The following is a 22,686-nucleotide window of genomic DNA, read 5'->3' on the forward strand; positions in this document are numbered from 1 at the left end:
TCAAGAAAGATGTTGATTGTTTTTCAGGTAAGTCCTATGACTTCCCAGCTCCAGGTGGGGAACATAACCATCAAATCTGGATATGTGGAAAGCACAAATGGTTGGATAAATGGAGCTAATGTACCTAATAACCATCATTCACTCATTCATGGGAATGGCCAGATGTCTGGAAATAGAACTGCCATCCTTGAAGAAAGGAACTCAGGGACTGGTTCTTCATGCAACTCATGGTTCCTTCATGCAACTCATGGTTCATTTGGTTTATATGAATTAGCAAAATCATATCAAGTCATGCATAATTAACAATAAATCACTGGAATAGAAGACATAATTACTCCAATCAATGTGGTCTTTAGTACCTTTGGACTTCAGAGGTATAGATGAGAATGTGTGCCATGACCTAAATGAAGAGAATAGATGTGAGCCAGCCCTTGGACAGTTATTCTGGTCTAGACACTTTAATGAGAACAACACTCAACCCTTTGGAGGAAAATTAGAAGCTACGTGAATGTAGTGATACCGGTTCCTTCCCTGCACACCATTGCTAATTCATGAGTAACTCACAGCTCTTAGACTATGGTAGCAGTTTGAGTAGAAAACATGCTATTACTAGAATGATATATCTTAAACTTTGACTTGCATACCCATCACCTGAGGATCTTGTTAAAATGTAGATTTCAATTCAGTAAATTTTAGACGAGGCCTGAATTTCTACATTTCTAATATGCTCTCATGTGATGTAGAGGTTGGCTGGCCCACAGGCTGCACCTTAGAGGCAAGGTTCAAGAGGGCAGTTGAACATTTTGGAGGCCTTGGAACTAGTGTTTTTAGAAGACAGGCATGCCTAGCATGTTTCTCTCTTAGAAGGTAATCTGTTTTATAGAGACCATTTTCATCTTAATCATGTCTTTTATTGTCTAAATAACAAAGCAAATATTTGAGGTTTTTTCTTCCACAATATTCCTTTTTACTTATTTGGTAGAAAGAAAACACAACTCAGTATCTTAATGCAATGCAAAAATAACTTTCCACAAATTTCACAGTAATTGTGGGAGAGGTAGAGAAAGAGATAAAAAAGACTGAACAAAATCAATAAATAGTGGTTTACTCTGAAGTGATGGGATTATGGAACAGTTTCCTTCTCTAACTCACACATTTATGTAATCTTTGAAGATTTATAGTAAGCATAGATGTCTTTTTAGGTAGAAATTATAATAAAGATAAGGATAGAAATACATATTAAAGTTTGAGAAGTCTAGGTTTTTGTCTCAACATGACTGTCAGCTTCGTCACGCTGAAAGCATCACTTTGTGCTGCTGTGACCTCATGTGATACAAATTAGGAACTTCATATACTCTAAAACTTATAAGTAATAGGATAGAACTGATGAGTTTTAAACTGTAAGTTTTAGGATTAGTTGACTTTTACTGTGGATTTCATAGATGAGTCCACTTACACACTTCTAATCATGAGTTCAAACAATGCATTCTTACTACCAATCCCAAACTGGCCCTTTCCTTGTAGTAGTTATAAAACAATACAATGGTTCAGGTACTAAACATTTGTATCCAATTTCACTTTTGGCTCAGTTACACAAAATTGTCCCTTCCAAAAACGGCTTTCACTGTTTTTCAAACAAGTTTCCTTGCTGAAATGGCTCTTTTCATAAAATCATACAATAGTTTCTGATTTTTTTTAAATGATGCAGCATCTCTTTAAGAGAAAATTGGGTTATTGATTAATTGATTATATGCTGCTCACAAATGCCAACTTAAGCACAAGTAAGGAGACACTATTGAATGTTCATAACTCAAAGCCTTCAAGACCACGCTACATGGTTGCATTATTACCGTCTCCTATTTTAATGAAGACATAGCACAGCACTTTGTTGCCCTAATTTACACAATACATCAAAACTATTCGAAATTCCCTTACACTACAATGGGAGAGAAATTGCAGCACATATGTGAATCACAGAGCTTAGTCGGCTTGTTAAGGTAAGGCATTAGCATTATAAAGATGTATTTGGAATGTTAGTCTTTTATAAAGTGGCAGTGGATTTCTTCTTCAGAGGAAATTAAACTGCATGAAGCTGTCTTATAACTTGTTAGTGAGAACTGTGACATTTCAAAATTATAAACAGAAAATTGAATTTTTATTTATATACTCAATAATCTAGAAGTGTCTAAATAATAAATGGTTCACAGGAAAAGATCCCTCATTTAGAGAGGAGAATAACAATAATAAAAATAAAACAACATTGTAAGAATTAATGTGACTTGAAAAAAATAAAAAATAATACTGTAATAACTACGCAACAATAAAAATAAAAATAGTGTAATAATTACAACATCTATTTATCTAGGAATTATAGCATAGACTTAATTAAGGACATGTGTCATGGAGCAGGATTTAAATCATAAGTCTCCAATTTACTAGTATGGAGGCATGGAAAAATTGGCCAACTTTTTGGTGTCTCACCTTTCGTATCTGTAAAAGGTCATAATATTAATTCCTCTCTCACTGTCTAACTGTGAGGAAAAAATAATATGGAACATATAGGAGTTTGAACTGAGTATTGCATATGACAGAAACCCCACTACAGTGTTTTAAAATCAAACAGAGGTTTACTTTGTAACATAACAAGAAGTCTAGAAAGAAACAATCCCAAGGTAGTATAGCTACCCCACGGAAATCACCATGGACTCAAGCTTCTCCTCATTTCCTACTCATTGTTCAGAATAGGTGATATAACACAGGATGACTACTTCAACTTCAGGCCTCACTCCTACTTTCTGGAGAAAGAAGGAAGCAACAAGGAGAAGGGGGTGGTGATTAGGACAGGAGAGTCAGCTTACTCTGAAATCCTCAGGAGTCTCCTGATTACCATGCCAATCACCAGAACTTGTCACATGACTACTCCTAGCTGCAAGGGAGTCTGAGAAATAGAGTCTTTGAGCTGGCACACTGCTACTTAGAATGAGATATTCTTCTGTATTAAATATAAAATGGATGAGCAATAAATATTTCATATGCAATATCTACCATACATCACTTCAAATCATACAGTTTCATAAATATTAGCCATTATTATTTTTCTACATTTTTGTACCACATATGTACCTCAGACCCCCAGTGAAACTGACTATGGTGTATGAGTCTAAAAACATAGACATATCTCTGCAGTAACTCATTTATGTAGGGGGAATTTAAATACTACTTAAGGAAGAGGTTCCATTGGTGGCTTGGAGGCAGAAAGGCTAAAGACAGGGAATAAGAAATGCAACATCTGTTCCCAGATCAGCCCTTCTCCTACAGAATCTAAGTCATATGTAGAGAAAAGATACAGACCTTAGTTAAATGAATTTTTGTCATGGAGGATTTTATAAAACAGAAGACACAAGCAGTACGATAGAGTTTAACAGGGAGAGAATCCACATTGGTACACTGTTGTCAGTAGACATGGTAATAATGCTCAGGCACTGGAAACGTTCTAGAGCACTGATGCTGCAGCAGCAATCTACCAGAGGAACAGAATGGCTGGCAAGAGACCATGGCTTCCTGGGGACATGAAAGGCAGCAAGCATACATACCAGACTTCCAGACATGTGAATGTGCCTAGCAAAAGATAACTGGTTTATGACATAGCTCTTAGGACTCCTAGAAACATGTAAGGAAAGTGTTGCAGAATGCCAAAGACTGTTTTAGAGGGTGGAGAGTAACAATGAGGAGCAGTTTTGGTTATGTTCATGTTAATTTATATAACAAGACTAATTGAACACTAGTAGAGTCAGGCTAGTGCTCACTGCCTGTTGAACGTGGTAATATGGTAAATATGGTAGTATGGTAAATATGGTAATATGGTAAATAATTTACATGGGTTTTTTGAAATTATTTCATAAGTACTCTCTGAATTAAGTGTTGTTTTCTTACTTTACAGATGAAGAAACAAAGGCACAGAGAAGGTGAAATATCTTGTCTTTGTTTTCTCAATTAGAAAGTTGTAGGCTTAGGACCTAAACCCACGTTCACCTGACTCAAGATTATCCCCTGAGCTCCAAAACCATCTCAAGAAGTAGAAAGCGACCATTATTAATTTTTAGGGAGAATGCACAGCCAAGTGGTTTTCAAGTGAAGTGTGTATAAGAATCACTTAGTATGTTAAAAATGCTGTTTCCTATCCCCTCATTGTCCACCCAGGGACTCTGATTCCAGAGGTGTGAGGCGAAGCCAGCATATTTGCATTTTAAAACATCCACACAAGTGGTATGATGTGATCACACTTTGAGAAACATGCAGGGATACTAATCTAAGGGTTTTGGCATCTTCAACCAAAGTTTTCTCTACATTTTGAAGCTGGGCTGAAAGAGAAAAAGATGAAATACTAAGAGTTACAGAAACATTGTCTGTAATTCTCAGAATAACCATACAAGAGTGGCATTCTGATCCATAAAGAGGAAAAAAAAGTTTAGTGGAATCAGCGCTCTGCTTGGTGTACCACTTTTACAAAACAAGAGAGTATTTTTTACAGTAAGCATTTTTAGAGCTGTTTTAGATTGATAGATACATCCCCATTATTAACAATTTACACTTCTATGGCACATTTATAAAAATAAGTGAATCAATACTGATATGTTATTATTAACTAATGTCCATACTTTGGAATATATTTCCTTTTTTCCTGAAGTCTTTTTTCTGCTCCCAGATCCCACCCCAGATAATACATCACATTTTGTCCTAAGTCTCCTTAGCATCCTCTTCCTTCTGACAGTTTCACACACTTTCTTTATTTTTGAAGACTTAGGCCATTTTGAGGAATGTTGTCAGGTGTTTGTAGAATCTCAACCGAGGTTTGTCTACTCTTTTTTTCATTGTAAGACAGGGTTTATGGATTTGGAAGAGGAAGATTACAGAGGTGAAATGCCATTCTCATCACATCCTATCAGGTGTACATGCTATCAACATGACTTATCACTGCTGCTGATGACCTTGATCCCCTGTTTGAGGTAGTGTTTGTAGATTTTTCTACTGTAGCTACTTTCCTCCCCTTCCCCTTGTAGACTGTATGCTTCAGAAGGAAGTCACTAAGCACCACCCACACTTAAAAGGATATGGGTTATACTCTACCTCTTTGAGAGTGAACTATATCTATAACAAAATATATGGTAAATATGGTAATATGGTAAATAATTTACATGGGTTTTCTGAAATTATTTCACATATATTATATATATTTTACATATATAATATTTAGAATTATTCTACATAGGGGATTTATCTAAGTCTCTTTCCTTTAATTATTCAATTATTTATTTATATCATATAAAATCCCCTAAAAGGATATGATATAAATAGTTGATTAATTAAAGGAAAGAGACTTAGATATTATTTATTTATATCATATCATGGATATTTTATTTTGGGTTATAATGGGAAACTACTTGATTGATTTTCTTGCACAAATTGTTGCGGCTTTGACCATTGAGAGAACTTTCAGTTAGTTTCTATCATTGTGGGTTTTTCATTTTTTTAAGAACTTCTTCCTTTCTGCCACTCCAAGATGCTCCAGCCTTATCTTGTATATTTTCTGCGTAAGTCCTAGAATCAGCTATTTCTCTGGGAAGCTTTGGTTTCTTTTATTGGATAATGGTATTAGAAATCAAGATCTGAGTGCTAGGTGGCATTTTTTTAGTACATGCATTTAGGGGGATAAAAAAGTAGAATGTCCAGCTTTTGGAAAGTGTCCAATATGTACTGGCGAGTACAAGGATTAAAAGCCATATTTGGAAGCGGTGGCTTACGCTTATAATCCTAGCACTTTGGGAGGCTGAGGCAGACAGTTCACCTGAGGTCAGGAATTTGAGACAAGCCTGGCCAACATGGTAAGACCCTGTCTCTACTAAAAGTACAAAAAAATTAGCTGGGTATGGTGGCAGGCACCTATAATCCCAGCTATTTGGGAGACTGAGATAGGAGAATTGCTTTAACCCAGGAGGCGGAGGTTGCAGTGAGCTAAAATTGCATCACCGCACTCCAGTCTAGGCAACAGAGCGAGACTCTCTCAAAAAAAAATCAGATTTAGGTTTTCCAGCCAGAATAGGTAACTTCTGTGTGATCTTAAACAAATAACTGGCCACCAGTCTCATAACCTCACTAATAAAACATGTGAGATAAATTAGCCATTCTGCCCACTTGATAGAGGTATTGGGAGATGAATATAGATAAAAGATTCAAAAGCTATTGGAAGATAGAAAGTCTCAGATAAGCATGGAACAATATCCTCATCATCATAATTTATCAGTTATTAATTATCATAACCTCATATGGCTGTGTACTTTGCAAGAAAGAAAAGAGCTATTTAAGTTGCAAATTTTGAGCTGAGCTACCTGCTCTTTGGCCGCAAAATGTACAGAAGATCTTTGATGAACTAGCTAACACCCTTTATGCCTTCATAATAAAGGATTTGGCATCCTGAACCAAAGTTTTCTATATATTTTGAAGCTTGGCTGAAGGAAAAAAAGACAAAAACATTAATTTTCAGCACAGTACCTGTACCATATCCAGCAGTACAGGAACCTAAATATGCTTTCTCAGCTAATAGATTTCCAAGTTCAAAATGCATTGTGTGATGGCATCTGTCCTTCCCTGAGCTTCTGAGATCTCCTTAAAATTATCAGAGAAAGCCTTACAGGCAAAGACTCTTTATTTTAAAATTACATTATTTATGCCACCAAAGTTACTTCTCAGATGACCTTGTCACCTCTCTCTTCCTTTTTCTCCTAGCTTTATCACAAATATGCTTGAGAAAAGGCTAGTGGCCAGGGAGGTCATTGCTGGTGATGGTGATGAGATCTGCTGCCTAGGCTGAGCAGCTCTCCGCAGTAAAGTATCACCATCATTTTTTTTTTCCAGAGCCTGAACATGTGAAGAACAGTATCCACATAGGGTAAGGTCCTATATGAGAAAGGTCCTCCAATTACCCTACCTACCAGACCCAATCTCTCTGCATTCAGGAAGGCTTTCTGATCATGTTCTCTTTCCCTTCTCTAACTGCACCTCTCACTCATCTGGTTCTTAATAATACAATAATATATTGCCTTGTGACTCTGCTCATCTTTCTTTTCTTACATATTTAAACTGCCTATGTCTTATTCCTCCAACCATTTTGTTAACTAAAAAACAGAGGCAGTGTGTTTATATGCTGTTTAAATACACCACAGGAGCTAACAAGTATGATAGATCAAACATTACCTTTATAAACAACTGTCAAACGAACAAATAAAAATAGAAACCATTTAGGCTGGGTGCGGTGGCTCATGCCTGTAATCCCAGCACTTTGGGAGGCCAAGGGGAGCAGATCATGAGGTCAGGAGTTTCAGACCATCCTGGCCAACATGGTGAAACCCCGTCTCTACTAAAAATACAAAAATTAGCCATGTATGGTGGCAGGTGCCTGTAATTTCAGCTACTCAGGAGGCTGAGCCAGAAGAATTGCTTGTACCCGGGAGGCGGAGGTTGCAGTGAGCCGAGATCACGCCACTGCATTCCAGCCAGGCAACCGAGCGAGACTCCGTCTCAAAAAAAAAAAAAAAAAAAAAATAGAAACAGTTCATTATTCAATATGTACTAAGGACTTTGATAATCCTTGAGTGTAATGTTTTTCAAAAATGTAATCCATTCAGCAATGGCTTTCCAAATTTTACAAATGAGGACGCTGAATCTTAGTGAGGGTCATACAGCTAAATCTTGGTAGAGCCCAGATTTGCACCCACGTATGCATAATAATGTTTCATGGAATCGTTCTTAGATTTTTAATTTAGAGTCTCACCTAACTTCTCTGGGCCTGATCAATGCTTTGAAACACAAGAAGTTTTGTCCTTTTCATTCTGTGTGCTTTTTATTTCTCTTCATCATCTTGTCTTGACTTCCACTGACTTCTACAAAATAACATTTAATTCTTTGACTCACCCAAGTCTTCAGGAATGGTTCCCTGAGGCGAACACAGAGTCTATCCCTGGGATTATTATGTAGGAAATAATTATTCACCTACTTTATCTTGTTCCATTTTCATATATGCGAGTTGACAAATGCCCCAGATGCATTAGTAACGGGGCTTAAAGAGATAGCAAATTCTATAGACTTCATACATTTACATTTTCCTATTTGCAGGATTTCCTCAATTTTGAATTTCTCACAAGCACTCTGAAATGCTGCCAATAAAATTACTAATAATGCCATGTAAAGGAAAAATCAGGCAAAAGAAGGGGAGAGAGAAAAGGAAAACAGAATAAACCTCTCTGTAAGTAAAAGCTGAGTAACCCTGAAATTTACCATATCCTGAACTGAACTTTGTGAAGCTCATGCAGTAAGAAACTTCAGATTTAATGCAAATTTGATAATAATCATTATATAAAAATCAATTTGGTAATGAGTATTTGGTAATGAATAATTAATATGCATTCAGCACTATACTAGATGCAGTGGAACACAGAAGTATTAGACACGACTTCTCCAATAAATACATTATCCTGTCATGTCCAAAAGATAAACTGATTCAAAAATGAGTTCTTCTGACAGTGTTTTGGCCAAGGAGTTGATCAAAAGAAAACTTCAGTTTTGAACGTCAAGTTTGTCTTTGTCACAAGAGTAGAGGGTAAGGCCTCCATGACCTGGACATCATGGCTAATACAGAAGTTGCTTCTAAGCCTCCAATCAGATATTCATCTTTTCTGGACTATTAGAACAACCCCTCATCATAGGCCTTGATACCATTCTCTAATTGCCTCCTCACGTGGCTAACAGTGTGTTATCTAAAATGTCTTTTCCCTGCTGAAAATCTTTCAGGATTCTCTCTACTTCCCTCTCCCATCATAGGTACCAAATTTAGGGTGACCATCCATTCCAGTTTACCTGGGGCTGTCAGCACTGAAAGTCCAAAACCCCTCAGTCCCAGGCACACAAGAATAATCGGTCACTATATCACTCCTCCAGCAACTAAGTCCAGAGCAATGATGCTTCCTCTTTCTCCTGTTTCTTGCTGTATGTCCCACTCCCTCTGCCTAGGATTTTGTTCTCTCTCTTCCCTTAATTCTTTCTTGAAGATTTATTATACTATGTTTCCTAAGCTATAGTGTATAAAATGCATTTTTCGCTGAGAGGCAGTTCACCCCTCTATAAATAGAATTTTACTCTAGGCAGGGAAAGAAAACAGCAGCCTTACATAACCTTTCACAAAAGCCCTACTCATTTACTACCAGGACCAGAGAAGGGCCTACAGTTCATGAGCTAAGCAGAAACTTCTCTCCCCAGGAGGAACACTAGTGATTTTCATTCAGATTGATCCAATCTGCACAGCTGAGCCCCTACGTTCCCTTCTTGTAGACTCTGATTGGAAGTACCCCGGTTAACACTGCTCTCTCTGCCAGGCAGTGTAGAGCAAATCTTCAAAACCCTGCACTGAGCTCTCTGCCTGTAAAGCTTTACTCTTCTTAAAAAACCTCTGCTACACTCCTTCTCTCCTGTCACAGAAGCCCAAGCAAATGAGCATTTGGTCTGTTTCATGCCCTGAAGACCATTCCCAATCAAAAGGCAAGGTTCAGTAGGGGTCACCCCCGTCAGGGTCTTACTTTGAGCATGTGTGTGCTCTTAGCATCGGACTTAAGACACAGAGGAGGGAGAGAGGAGGAGGGCCCAGGGCCCCAGTGTCCCTTTCAAGTGTCTTTCTTTTTTCCTGGGTCTGAGAATTTTTAAGGAGGAAAGAGAGTTGAAGGAGGGGAAAATATAGAATGAAACCAGCATACCCTTGTAAAATGTGCCTTCTTAAGTACTGATGAGAAAAGAAGGGAAAAGGCAGAACACACAAAGAGCATTTTCAAGGGCTTTTAAACTCTAGGAAAATGAAACGTGTCGTGGCCTCCATGAAATATATTAGCCACTAAACCACAAACCAGAAGATTCTTTGATGTTGGCATAGTTTGCCGTTATAAGACCAACTCCTGAAGCCAAAGCACGCCACAGATGCTTCAAGCGAAGACTAAATTAGTGTGGTAGGGGCAGCTTCCCACAGACTAGATGATTACTTACAATTGTGAAGAACAGAGGCAAGGATCACCTCCCTACCTGAGGCTTTCAGGCAATGTTTCTCAGTCATTTGAGTATGTCTGGGTGTGACCTGAGGTTTCTACAGTTCTTACAAGCTCCCAGGTCTTGCAAATGTCTTGATACTTGGACTGCACACCTTGAGTAGAAAGACCCTAGGACACATGACTGCACTTTGGAATCACCATCAGAGATTTTAAAATACTTGTGCCTGGGCCGCATCTCCAGGATTCTAAATTAATTGGTATGAAGAAAGACTGGGCATTGACACAAAATCAAGATGAGAGCCACTCCTCCACAGAGAAGACCCTAAGGACCAATTATACCTATACTGCATGTTAACCAAGCAAGTATTAGCCTCTAGGTGTGCCTGCTGAGTAGATAATGGGTCTATGGGTCTGTAGAAAATGGACATGGTTAACCAGGGAAGAGTTAATAGGGGAAGATGGTTTGGATGGAGAATCTACAAGAAGTGTGTTATAGGCTGCCAAGTTTGATCAGTATTGCACTGTGTCAGATCTAACTTAGCTGGACCTATGAGCCTCTAAATCAAGCAAGGGCACGGGACCAGGACCCACTAAACCATGACATGATTGATTTCAAAACTGCCATTGGAGTCTGACTATCTAAATTTATTTTTAAGTCTTTAAAATCACAACAATAAAACTGAGGATGGTTCTAGAATAGCTGGCCTGTGCCTGTGAAATTTTCTATTTGTAAAGATTATCTCAGGATAAATGTAGCCCATACTAAAATAATACTAACAATAGCTAGCTAGTGTTTATGAAATACTTATTATAAGTCAGGCATTGGAATAGATACTTTATATAGCTAAGTACTGGAGTAATGTTTATCTCTAATTTAAAGTTGGGAAGCAGAGGTTGATTTTGTGTCCATTTTATAGGTGGGAAAGTAAAGTTTCGGTGAGTTTAAGGTGAAGTTTTGTTTCCCTCTGTTCAGTGATAGCTTTCAAAAGAGAAATGACTTATTACCAAGTTAATTAATAATTACTTGGGTTTTTCTAGCTCTTTACATTTTTCAAAGTCCCTCTCCCTTGGTTGCATATGTATGTCTATAACACCTTACAAGGTATCTCTAAACATATAGGATAGATAGGTTCATAAATTCACATCTATAAAAAAATAAAACAAGGAAAAGGTGGCCTATGTAGTTTGCTGAAGTTTTTGAATCATTGTACTGAGAGTAGAAAAGATACTTGATAAGAACTCATTTGAATTTATTCAGTCAATATCTACCAAGTTCAAGCAGCTACTATTGGTGAGAGAGAATCCCGAAGTCTTCTCCAGCCTTAGCTAAGCCATTATTACGTTTAGTTCTCCTGGCCCTGGGTACACTGATCTTAGAATTCACTATCTTTCCTCCCACCATGGGGCCTTTGAACGTGCTTTTCTTACCTATTCTCTCCTCTGCCCCTCCCAAAACATCCAATTCTTAACTCATTCTTCAGGTGTCAACTCAGCACACTTTTTCATGACAGCTGTCTTTGATCTGCTGTCCGAGACCCTCTCCTACAGTACTTTCTTTCTTTAAAGCCTTATCTCATTTGGAATTGTGGGTTTGTTAATATATGTATTTGATTAGCATGTTTATCCTACTGGGTTCTAAGCTCCATCACCACCTTAACACAATACCTGGAACACATTCAAGAAATATGGGAAGAAAGGGTCACAAAAGGCTGGGATGTTTTTACAGCAACAGCCTATCAGTTCTGTAGGCAAAACCATAATCTCCTCATTCTTACCGTACCGATACTTTGGTTTAAACTTGATTGTCAACTCTTTAAACTCCTTTGGCCTTATCTTATTTTTTGGTCCAATCAATTTAGGGATACAAGGATGAATGAACTGGCTCTGTCAGTCCATCTGGCTAATTAATATGAATGTATTAATATTAATAAATATATAGATATAATTTAACAATATCAATATAAATTTATTAACATTAATATTAATATATTAATAATACAATGCATAAACACAGTAGTTGATATTTTTCAGTATGTCCATTTTGTTTATATCTCTTTTTTGAGTTTTTTAAAAAATTATACTTTAAGTTCTGGCATACATGTGCAGAACATGCAGGTTTGTTACATATGTATACACCTGCCATGGTGGTTTGCTGCACCCATCAAACCGTTATCTACATTAGGTATTTCTCCTAATGCTATCCCTCCCCAAACCCCCCACCCCCGACAGGGTCCCATGTGTGATATCCCCCTCCCTGTGTCCACAATAAACATAATCCATCACATAAACAGAACCAATGACCAAAAAAATCGAAGAGCAGAACTGTCTGTGTCCCTTCTTAGCGAGTACTATGTTCTGCCTTGTTTCCTACTTACCTCTGTGTGTGCCTGTCACCTTCACTGGAGGAAAAGCCCCTGCAGGGCAGAAACACATCTTAACCTTTTATTCATCTCTTTTTAACCCTTGAGAAAGGCTCAGTAACTATTATATTATCCTCAATGAGTTTATTAGGCATTGATAGTCCTACCTGAAAACTGAGAACACAAGTTTTACGAGACCACATGTGTGTCTATGGCTGTAAAATAAGCTAAAGATTATGCTGAATTTATATTTTATAATGTGAGACTTGGGAGAGCTTACTTAGAAGAGCACATTAGAGTTAGGCCCCTTTGATTACAAGAAAGATATAAACAAACTAGATGGAGTTCAAGTAAGAAGAATAAACATGATTAAGTTCCTGGAGAGGTATGAGGAAAAATCAAATGAACTAAATATTTATAGTCTGGTTAAGTAAAGACCAAATGGGGAGGCAAGAGTGATTTATAGCTCGAATTATTTAACACATTTCAGCCCAGAAGAGGCAGTGTCACTGTAAGGGGGATGCAGAAATCAAGAGCCAGATGATAGGAGTGATGGGAAGGACATTTAGAACAAGACTATCTCAGGTGAATTGTAAAATAATTTAACAGCAAAAACTGAAATGCTGCTGAAAACTTCCCCAAGGGAAATAGTCACCAAACCATCCCTGGAGATGTCTCAAACCAGAGAGAGAAAATAACCAGAAATTGTCCTGCAGGGAACAGCTCTGCCCAGACATTCGACATGAAAGGAAAAGCTTTGCAGATTTTTCTAATTTATATTCTTCTGGGATCCCACGAGGCTGAAAAAAGATGCAGGAACAATGGATTGAGGACTCTGGGTGCAGAGGGTTTGCTTAGATGTCACAGCCTTGGCTCACATCTCTAATGAGTCTGCACAGAAGGCAACACACTACAGAGGCCTCTGCAAGTACATCTGAGGCTTTGTTTTATCCAGGGGTCTTCATTAGGCTGTCCCATGGGAGCAGGTGAAACAATTATAAACCCAAACAAAAATTGGGAAAGGGGGGTGCACAAAGCACATGTGTTTGTTTGAAACCTACAGTTATACATGCCGTAAATGTAACAATGATATTGGGCCTATGTATTTTACCATGTTGGAAATACACCCAAATTGAAATGATCCTATTAAGATTTTTAACTCAGATTTGGTGTCTACCATTACTAGTCTGTTATTCAGTCATCCTTTAGTTCCATTACATGCAGGGTATTCATAATGAGCCTCAAAATATGCCTGGCTTCCCGGCATCCTGCTTCCCTGTAAATGATTCTCTATAGAGACACAATAAACAGGATAAGGCAGGATACTAACAAGGCAGGACTTGCTCTGGGTAATCAATAATGTTAGAGTGACTAAGAATCTCTTTTCCAACTCAAAATCAGTGTACATTTTGGGAAGGTGCTTAAATAAGGCCTGGGCCAGAGTCAACATGATATAGTATTAGACAACTTCCTGAACATTAGACTACCGATAACATCTATGCCTAAAAGCAAAGAGTTGCTTAGCAAAAGAAACAGAATAACTATGTAGCTATGTAGCAATAATATTAATGTCTAAAAGCAAATGGTTGCTCAGATGAAGAAACAGAATCATATAATTGTCTTGCTGAAATCCAAATGGTGAACAAATTAATGGAAAAAAATGTTCAAACTCATAAGCAATCAGGGAAATGCAAATTAAACCACAATGAGAAGTTATTCCACATCCACCAGATGAGGACAAATTAAGCATATGAATATACCAAGCATTGGAAGAGGCATGAAGCAAAGAGGCCTTTCATCTGCTCCTGGGCGGTGGGGAGTTTCAATAACCGCAACATGTCTTTGTCTCCTGGAAGTAAAGATATCTTCGTATGACTCAGCAATTTTACCCCTAGGTATTCATCCTAAACATGGTGGCAAATTTCTGCTGATGGACATGTATCATGCCAATTTTACTAGCAATAGCAAAAAACTGAATTTCAAAATTCATCAACAGTAGATTGCATAAACTATGGTTAATTTATAACTTGAAATATTATACACCAGAGAAAGTGACTGACATACAGCAATACGAATCCACATATATGAAACTTAAATACTTAATGTTCAGCAAAAATGCAAGTCAGAGAATATATACATTATATTCATTTTCTTACTGATAGAACAGTCAAAGTAAAGTAACATGTTAAAGATGTATGCATATGTGAAAAAACTGTGCAAAAGTCAAGGGATTAATACAAAAATCAGGAAACTGCTAATGGGCACACGGGTATTTGTTATTATTATTGCTGTCATGATCATGAATTTTATTATTAATTACACCAAACACTCTATGTAGAATACAGTTCATAATTTAAATAAATTATATAATATTGAAACTAGTAATATAACTAGAATTGATCTAGTCCACATTCTCATTTAATAAGGAAAAATATGTTGTACAAAGTACAAATGACATCCAAATTAATATCATATGCTACAGAATCATTAGTTAAAACTAATTTGATATTCTTCTAGTGAGGGATACAGATGCTGATTTCTAATCTCCTCTCCTATTTTAAACACAGTCCCAACAAACTTAGTCCTCTATGTTTTAGCATCAAAATTGAAAGAGAATTGCTTTGAGGAGGTTTTATACAGGGGGGAGTTTCAGCTGAACACAAGATTTAGACAAAATATATTTTATAGCCAGAGATAAAACTCAACAATAGTAATAGTCCATGGCCAATTGATAGGAAAAATAAACAGTTCTGTACGATGCAACGTTCTAAAAAATTATCCCTAAAGAATCACATAATACTATAATGAAGTCATAGTGATGCATTCTATCTATTAAGAACAAGTTAAATTATGTTCTACATACTTTAAAGAGGCAGCTAATTGAATGGAGAAATATTTCTAAAAAACTATAGAAAAATAAGTAAAATCTAAAAATGTTATGATTTGAGTTAAAAACATTTATACTAATTGATTAACTCATTTTTTTTCATAAAAATGTAAACTCAGATTTAAGAATATTGTAGATGGCCCAGAAAATGTTGTATTGACAAGATCTCCTATCAGGACACAATTCATTAACCAGTTGGTATTTTGATCAGATCACATCACAAAGATTCAGTCTTAATTCAGTGGGACATTTTTGTCCTAGAGACTCTTAGGAGTAGCCTTTAGGCAAGAACCAATATTTAAAGGATGAACAAGGAAGAAATCTCCAATTTGCAACAAATACCCCTGTTAAGTTCCATCATCATAACCACAAACGGTCTTAAAGGGGATCCCTCCATGGAAGGAAATGGTGAAATGACTGGGCAAGCTACAAGTCAAAAAAATTGGATTAGTGAAATTAAGCTAAAGTACATCACAAAGTAGAAGTAGATCATAGGCACTGGGCTCATGGAATTTACTAGAAAAGAGAAACATTCCTATACAAGTCATGCCATAAGAATAGCCTTAAAAATATGATCAATAAATATGGATGATTGGTGTGTTTCCTAGTTGAACTTTCCCCCAAGAAATGAAAGCTGTGAGTAATATGGTTGTTTGGAACTATTAATAAAAAAGCAATATGTACTGGTATTATTACCATTGGCAAATTACCATCAATATTGAAAAAGAAGGCATATTCAATCTTATGCATTATTATGTATTTCTAAACCACACCATTGGGACAAAGCTCAGGTATTTCTAAACTACCAAAGAAAACACTTTTATTTAATAGTTGAATTAAAGGGGTTTAGTTGTTAAACCTCAGGCAAAAATTTGTCAAAGAACTTTGGAGCACTATAACAATTTTGATCATCAGCCAAACTGTAGTTTTCCATGTTAGTATGGTGTAAACCAGAGAAATATAAGATAAGGAATTTACATTCCAGAGTGAGAGAAAGAAAAAGTGTGGTACTAAATTATGCTTCATTTACCTGAGTGCTGCAATTATAAAGTTGCATAATACTTTACATTTTATTTTTTGCTATTACCTATTTGGCATATGTAATGTGTAATTCTATCTTGCACATTTTTATTGACCTGCAGGGAAAATAATCTGGATTGTTCAACCTTTCTTACTGATAAGCTTAACATTGGCTTTCCTTGAGATCTTGTTTTGAAGAACAGTATCTTAAATACACTGGGTCAGTGCCATGCTGCTGATATTATGATACTATTAAGAAATGTTTTCTTTTTCTCTGAAAAGTAGTAACTTTGAAAAAGATTAAAGTTGTATCATTCCAACCTGGTAACATCCTTTTGAAAAAAAATAGCACACCTAGGTGAGCATAACCTATTATCTTGTAGAGCTCACTCCTGTGTCTTCTTAAAGCTTGTGAGCTCCAGAACTTCCATAATACTGGCCGAGAGGACACAAGTTAGATTTTCTTAAGATAACAACACTGTTTAGCTGCTTTTAGAGTATACTTTAACTCTCCACTAAAAGCAGCATGCAAGAAAATTTAAACATTTATTTTTAAAGCAAATCCCCGTGACCTTGCAAAGGTAACACAGTATGTTAAACATAGTGTCTGTGGGTAGTAGCCTTGGTTTCAGAGTGAGAAAGGTTTTGTTGGATTGCATCAAGGGAGGCAGTATTGATGCCATGCCTCTTAGAGATAAGAGTTTTGATTTCTTTGGAACAAGCTTAAAAGAAGCAAGCAGCCCACAGCAGGCTGCCTAAAAATTCACCGGACATCGTGTTGATATTTAATTGAGTATCTATCAGTCATGAGTTAGTGAGATTCCAAGCTATAACTCATTAAGATATAACTGTTGTGACAACTCATGAAACTCTTAAATTCTCCTCCAGAGCATCGTAAGAAAGGAATGGAAAAAAGAGGGCAAAAAAGATTTGATGTTTACATTTTTTGAACTGTAAATGTGCATAGTATTTACCATTCCACTTTAGGGAGTACGGTACCTTTCCAGAACCAAGTGACTTCTTATCTTTAGTTAATTAATCAAGTAATTTCAGCAGGTTTATGTCATTATTCTTTGGACTCAGGCAAAGCTATGATTTCTTGAAATTTATGTATAGAGTTCATCTAAGACATTATCATCTGAGGTAGATTAATCCCTCCAAAATATATTGCTGTGAACAAATTGGGAGCAATGTATTCCCACTTTGGTGTCAGTTTCTGATAGCAGTGTGTGCCAGAAACTTCCAACAGAAAGTAGGAAGATCTGTAACCAGGCAGGAACTCATTCTCCAATGAAATTACAAGTGCCCTTATGTAATTAGAGCTATCATAATTCACACCAAAGTCATATATTTGAAGGAGGAGGCATGAGGGAGTAGAAATCCTTCTTCTTTGTGTGTGGACATTGTGTTTTAATTTTAAAGAAATATAAAAAAATGCATTATTTTAGAATACAGTTACATTTGCTGGTAGAATCACGAGGAAGAAGTTTCATATGCAAAGTTTAGGATGGCAAACTCTCCAAAGAAATAGTAAGAACGCTTGCTTTAAAATGTAATCTTAGGGCACAGTCTGCCATGGAAAGAAATATTCTGTTCAGAAACTTCAGCAATGCTTTCAAACATGCAGCACCAGGTAAAGATAAGTGTTTTGTCTGCAAGTCAAAATTTAAATTAGGGCTTATTTCCAAATGACAGCAATCATACTAGATGACCCTACTGCGTGCAGCTGCAAACATTCCAGGAGCATATCACATGCATTTGAAGAATACCAGACCATTAGATTTATGAAACTAGAAACGTAAGCCAGGAAGGGAGAAATATTTCTTCTCATTAAAGAGATAACTGAGTTGCTGGAATTCCCTTAGAAGATGTAGTATCACAACTTCCCTCTCTATAAACAAGTAAAAATATCCCAGCCTCCCCCCTCAAAAAAAAATCACCTCCCCATATATCTTGTCAAGCTTCCCGTTGGTTTAGAATACCATACTATAGCCTGCAAATACCCTGTACTCCAGGAGAAACTTTCGGCAGAGCTTCATTCAGGAATTTAGAGAGGATTAAAGCTCTTCCTCTTCAATGAAAACAATAAGGAAGTTTGCTGACAGGTTAACTTGCCAGAGAATAAATTTAAGTCATACACACTGAGAAGTTATAAATCTCTCCCCAGAAAAAAAATGCCTATCAGCATCTCAAGCCAGGCTAGCTTTTAAGAGCATTAAAGTAAAGGCACTAAGTCTAATATATTCACATATAACGCATGTGGTGGCCGTTTCACATGCTTTATAACTCAGAGGGCAGCTGCTGCTGTGTGGGAAATGGACGCTGACAGGTCACTGGTGATTTATACTGCAGCACTCACAGAGGAGTGGACGGCCAACCTACCCCGAACCCTCAGGCTCTGCCATACTGCTGCCACTCAAAAGCAGACCCACATGGGGGCATCTGATCTACTTTGGTTAGAAGAATGAGAAAAGATCGCCTAGGGAGAGTGACCAGCCTCATTTCAGCATATCCAGACTACGTTAAACTCCCACAGATTTTTTTTCAATGCAATGGAACCCAAACATGTATGAAGAATTAATTAATATGTATACCTCCTATTTCACTCACTAACATCTAACATCTAAAATCGTTATCTTACCTGAGATCCCCTGAGACTTTATATGGTTTTTGTGCCTGTGACTCATGTCAAATATATAAGAAGATGACATCTTACAGAAGCCAACTAAAAAGTCACCATCCTCCTCAATATCAAGTCCTCACTCCCTGCTGACACTGTTCAGGGATGTCTTTTGTTAAGTCATCACAGTTTCATAGGAATCTACGGCAGCTTCAGACTTTCCCTACAAAGTAGGAACCAGCCCACTGCTATTGTGCTAGTCTCCATAATCCTTTGTTACCAATCAACAAAGTCTTTAAAACACCCTGCTGAATGGGAATTTCATTGCCAGTAAACTAGACACTTGGCCTTATTAAGGGCACCTCCTACTGGTCCTTTTATAGAGTGAACTATGCTTTCTTATGGTAAGTTTCCTGCCATGTTTCTAAACAGGGGAAATTATTACTAAGAGAAAGAGGTGATACTCAGATTAATGACAAAGCCCAGAGTGATGTGAATTGGCAATATCTTAAAAGTGCGCCATCCACTTTCCTGGGAACTGTGCAAACTGCATCACAATTCATTTGCAAATAACAGATATGAATTTAGAAGTGTAGATAAGTTTAAAGATTTAGATTCATTAGCCTATCCACCAACATAACCCGTGTGTGTGCGTGCATGCGCGTGTGTGTGTGTGTGTGTGTGTGTGTATCCCTTGTATGCATCTGCCTTTTCAAGCACAGATCTGTCTGTCAAGGAGGAAATTAAAGCGGTAATACGTGGCCCTGACTCTCTGGGCAAGAAACATAAATAAGTGGAAAGAGAAAATTTAATTAATTTAGATATTAATAAAACATGCATAAATTTATCTCTATTAATCTACCCCCAAACTATGCCAGACAAAAGTCACTTGAGAAATAGCTTTGAAATACTGTTGCATAATTGACAAGACATCATTGTTCATTTTGTACACCTTGCCTCATGCAGAGCTTTCAGCGAGCACATTTCAAGCCAGCAGTGCTAATGTTAGGCAGACTTTCTACCCAGTGAGGGATGCCCCCTGAACTTCCCCTTTTCTGTCTGCATCGGTCTCCCAAACTGCCAGAGGGAGCACAAGTCAATCTTCTGTGCAGAAGGAGGGTCCTCCTCACCGCAGCCTCTAGCATTTGAGGATCTAGAGGAGGGTATTTAAAACAGACACTTTTTCATTACTGCGGGGATGGTCCCCCGCCCACCTTTCTCGAGAGTGATTGTCGAGGACAAAGCTCCGGGAGAGAAGAGCCAGAGGAGGAGGGGACCGGCCCGAGAGAGAGGGAGGGAGCATCAGCCGCTGGCGCGCGGATGCGGGTACGCGCGCATCACAAGAGCGCGCGCATGCACGCGCGCGCGCGCGCGCACACACACACACACACACACACACACACATCTCCCGCCTCACACACACACACGCATCTCCCGCCTGCTCTCTCTGTCTGAGTCCGAGTGCAAGCGCAGATTCCTGCCCGCATGCGGCCACACCGGGCTTCGGGAGCCTGGAGCTGCCTCTGCGCTTGACTGAATCCTTCGCGACCGTAAGAGGCGCATTTTCCGCTCGCGTTCGCAACCCTTGGCCATGCAGCACTTAGCAGAGACGAGAAAGCCGGAGCTGCTGGCTCCGGGGAGCGCGGGGCTTGTCCGAGATGTGTGTTGCATTCCCTGTTAATTTCCCAGGCACGAACTGGGAGCTGCTACTCAACGCCCAGTCTCTGCCAGCGCCTCTTTTTTCCTTTGGATTTGGGAAAAGGTCGTTTCCGAAGGGATCTGAATGCTCAGCCAGCCGCTCTCCTCTCCTTCTTCGCCAGGCCCGCTCCCTGTACCCCAGCGCCCATCGACACTTGTGGTGAGGTCCCGCAAAACAAGTGGACCTTATCATGAGTCATTTTGTTCTTTTCTATTCTTTTGGCCGTCGAAGACCCCAGCTCCGTATTCGGAGATTACAGCAGTCCTGAGCAGCCTTCAGGTCCCTCTTTCTCCTGCGCTAGCCCGATCCAATTCCCAAACAGTTTTGCCATTTTTAATTGGAAACTGAGCTTGGCAAGTGCCAGAGCCAGAGGGCCAGTTCTCTGAAATATCAATCATTTGGAGTTTGGAGGTGTCCTGGAGCTATATGAGACTCAGCTTAAGAACTACATTCACCGTTAAAAAATAAAACAAAATTAAACACGCCTCCTTCCTCCCTGGCAACTCTGTACCTCCTTCAGTACGAGGATCCCCTCCTGGGAAGTACCAAAACATATTAGCTGTCCCTTACCCGATTCTCAGTCACCAAGTCCAAAAATCCAAACCAGAAGGAGCATGTATTCACACACCAACGACTCAGCCCCACCATCTACATTCTGCTCAGACCTCCTCAAAGCCCCCTGGATGTCCCCCTCCCCGCTTGCCCCTGTTACCCCAATTCTCCCCACTTCGTAGGTTTCTGAGGCTTTAAGGATCCAACCCAGTTCCTTTCAACGACATCCCCACCACCTGCCCCAGCCTGCCGGTTCTCCAAACCAACGCAAGTATTTGCGGAAGCAAAAATGCATGAAGCATCAGATTTTAAAACAGCGAAGGGGCGCCCCTCGCCCCCACCAACACCATCCTCCGCCCCCAGGGGAGAAAAAAACTCTTCTATCTTTTATCATCGGTGAGGAAATGGGGGCAGCGCAAGCGCCAAATCTGCTGCTATCCCCCACCCCGAATCTACTACTGCCAAATGAAATGAGAAGGAAAGTGGGGGTACGAAGGGGGTGCGACGAGAAGAAAGGGAAGAACCACTTACCGGTTACTTGAAGATGCGCGCTGAGCAGGGAAGCTCCGAAGAGTACAAAAGCCAGCTTGGGTACCCAAACACATCCAAGACTATTCTCCATATTTCAGCCAACACCTTCGGGGCCAGGGGTCGTGGGCAGCGGCAGCACTCATACACATGCACTCACACACGCATGCACACATGCACACACACGCGCCGAGCCCCTTCGGCTTCCTCCTCCTCCTCCTCGTCCTCTTCCTCCACCTCCCCTGCGCCTCTGCTGCCTTCGAAGCCTTTTTCCTTGTCCACTGACACAATCAGCAGCAAAAGGAGGCAGCAAAAAGTTCCATTCGGTCCAAGAGATCCTGAGCCCCGGTAAAACCTTGGAAAACTAACTCAAGGAAACGGAGGGAGCCAGAGGAGGGAGGATAGCTCTCCGAGGGGCTCGCGAGTCATCAATAAACCACATCCAGGAGGGACCAAGAGGAGATGGAAGGCAATCCTGTGGCTGGGCTGTGCATTAAAAGGTTGAGGCTGGTTCCATGTCGTCGGGTGGGTAAAGTTGAAGAGACGATTCCGCGCGAGAGCTGGAGATGCTGTTGGTTTTTCTTCCAAGAGCCGAAGGGACCGAGGGAGGAGAGGCAGGGGGGCTGCGGGGTGGAGCGCTCTCACTTGTTACTGGGGTGTCCGCCAGCGGTGTACGAGCTGGGAGTTGGAACCCTACTACACATTGATCCAGAGAAGTGGAGGGCTGGGAGGGAAAATGTGGAGACCGGAGGGAAACGAACTGGATCAGGCAAAGATTCCACGGGAAGGGGGTGGGGGCAGAGAGACTATGGCTTAGGGAAAAAAGAGCGGACGGAGGAGGCTTCCAGCAGCTGCATTCGCCTGGTCTACGTATCAATGCGCAGGGATGCCCTCTGTGGGCAAAGCGTGGGAAGTCACTTTTGTCAATGGAGCCT

General features: G+C 39.3%; 1 protein-coding gene across 3 annotated transcripts in view; it reads right to left on the bottom strand.

The window, feature by feature from the left end:
- The window catches only part of DCC (DCC netrin 1 receptor), a 1,184,710-nt gene extending 1,162,269 nt beyond the window's left edge, over positions 1 to 22,441 (bottom strand). For 2 of the 3 annotated variants that reach the window (XM_012464274.3, XM_012464273.3), the window contains exon 1: positions 21,755 to 22,077. In XM_012464274.3, the coding sequence (XP_012319697.1) occupies positions 21,755 to 21,845 (91 nt within the window). In that variant the 5' untranslated portion in view covers positions 21,846 to 22,077. Of the gene's footprint in view, positions 1 to 21,754 lie in introns of all 3 variants that reach the window. The other variant, XM_012464272.3, reaches the window with a different exon arrangement.
- Positions 22,442 to 22,686: the final 245 nt, after the last annotated feature.

The sequence above is a fragment of the Aotus nancymaae genome, unplaced genomic scaffold, assembly GCF_030222135.1.
Source record: "Aotus nancymaae isolate 86718 unplaced genomic scaffold, 86718_ANA_hifiasm-v0.15.2.pri h1tg000020l, whole genome shotgun sequence".
Lineage (NCBI taxonomy): Eukaryota > Metazoa > Chordata > Mammalia > Primates > Aotidae > Aotus > Aotus nancymaae.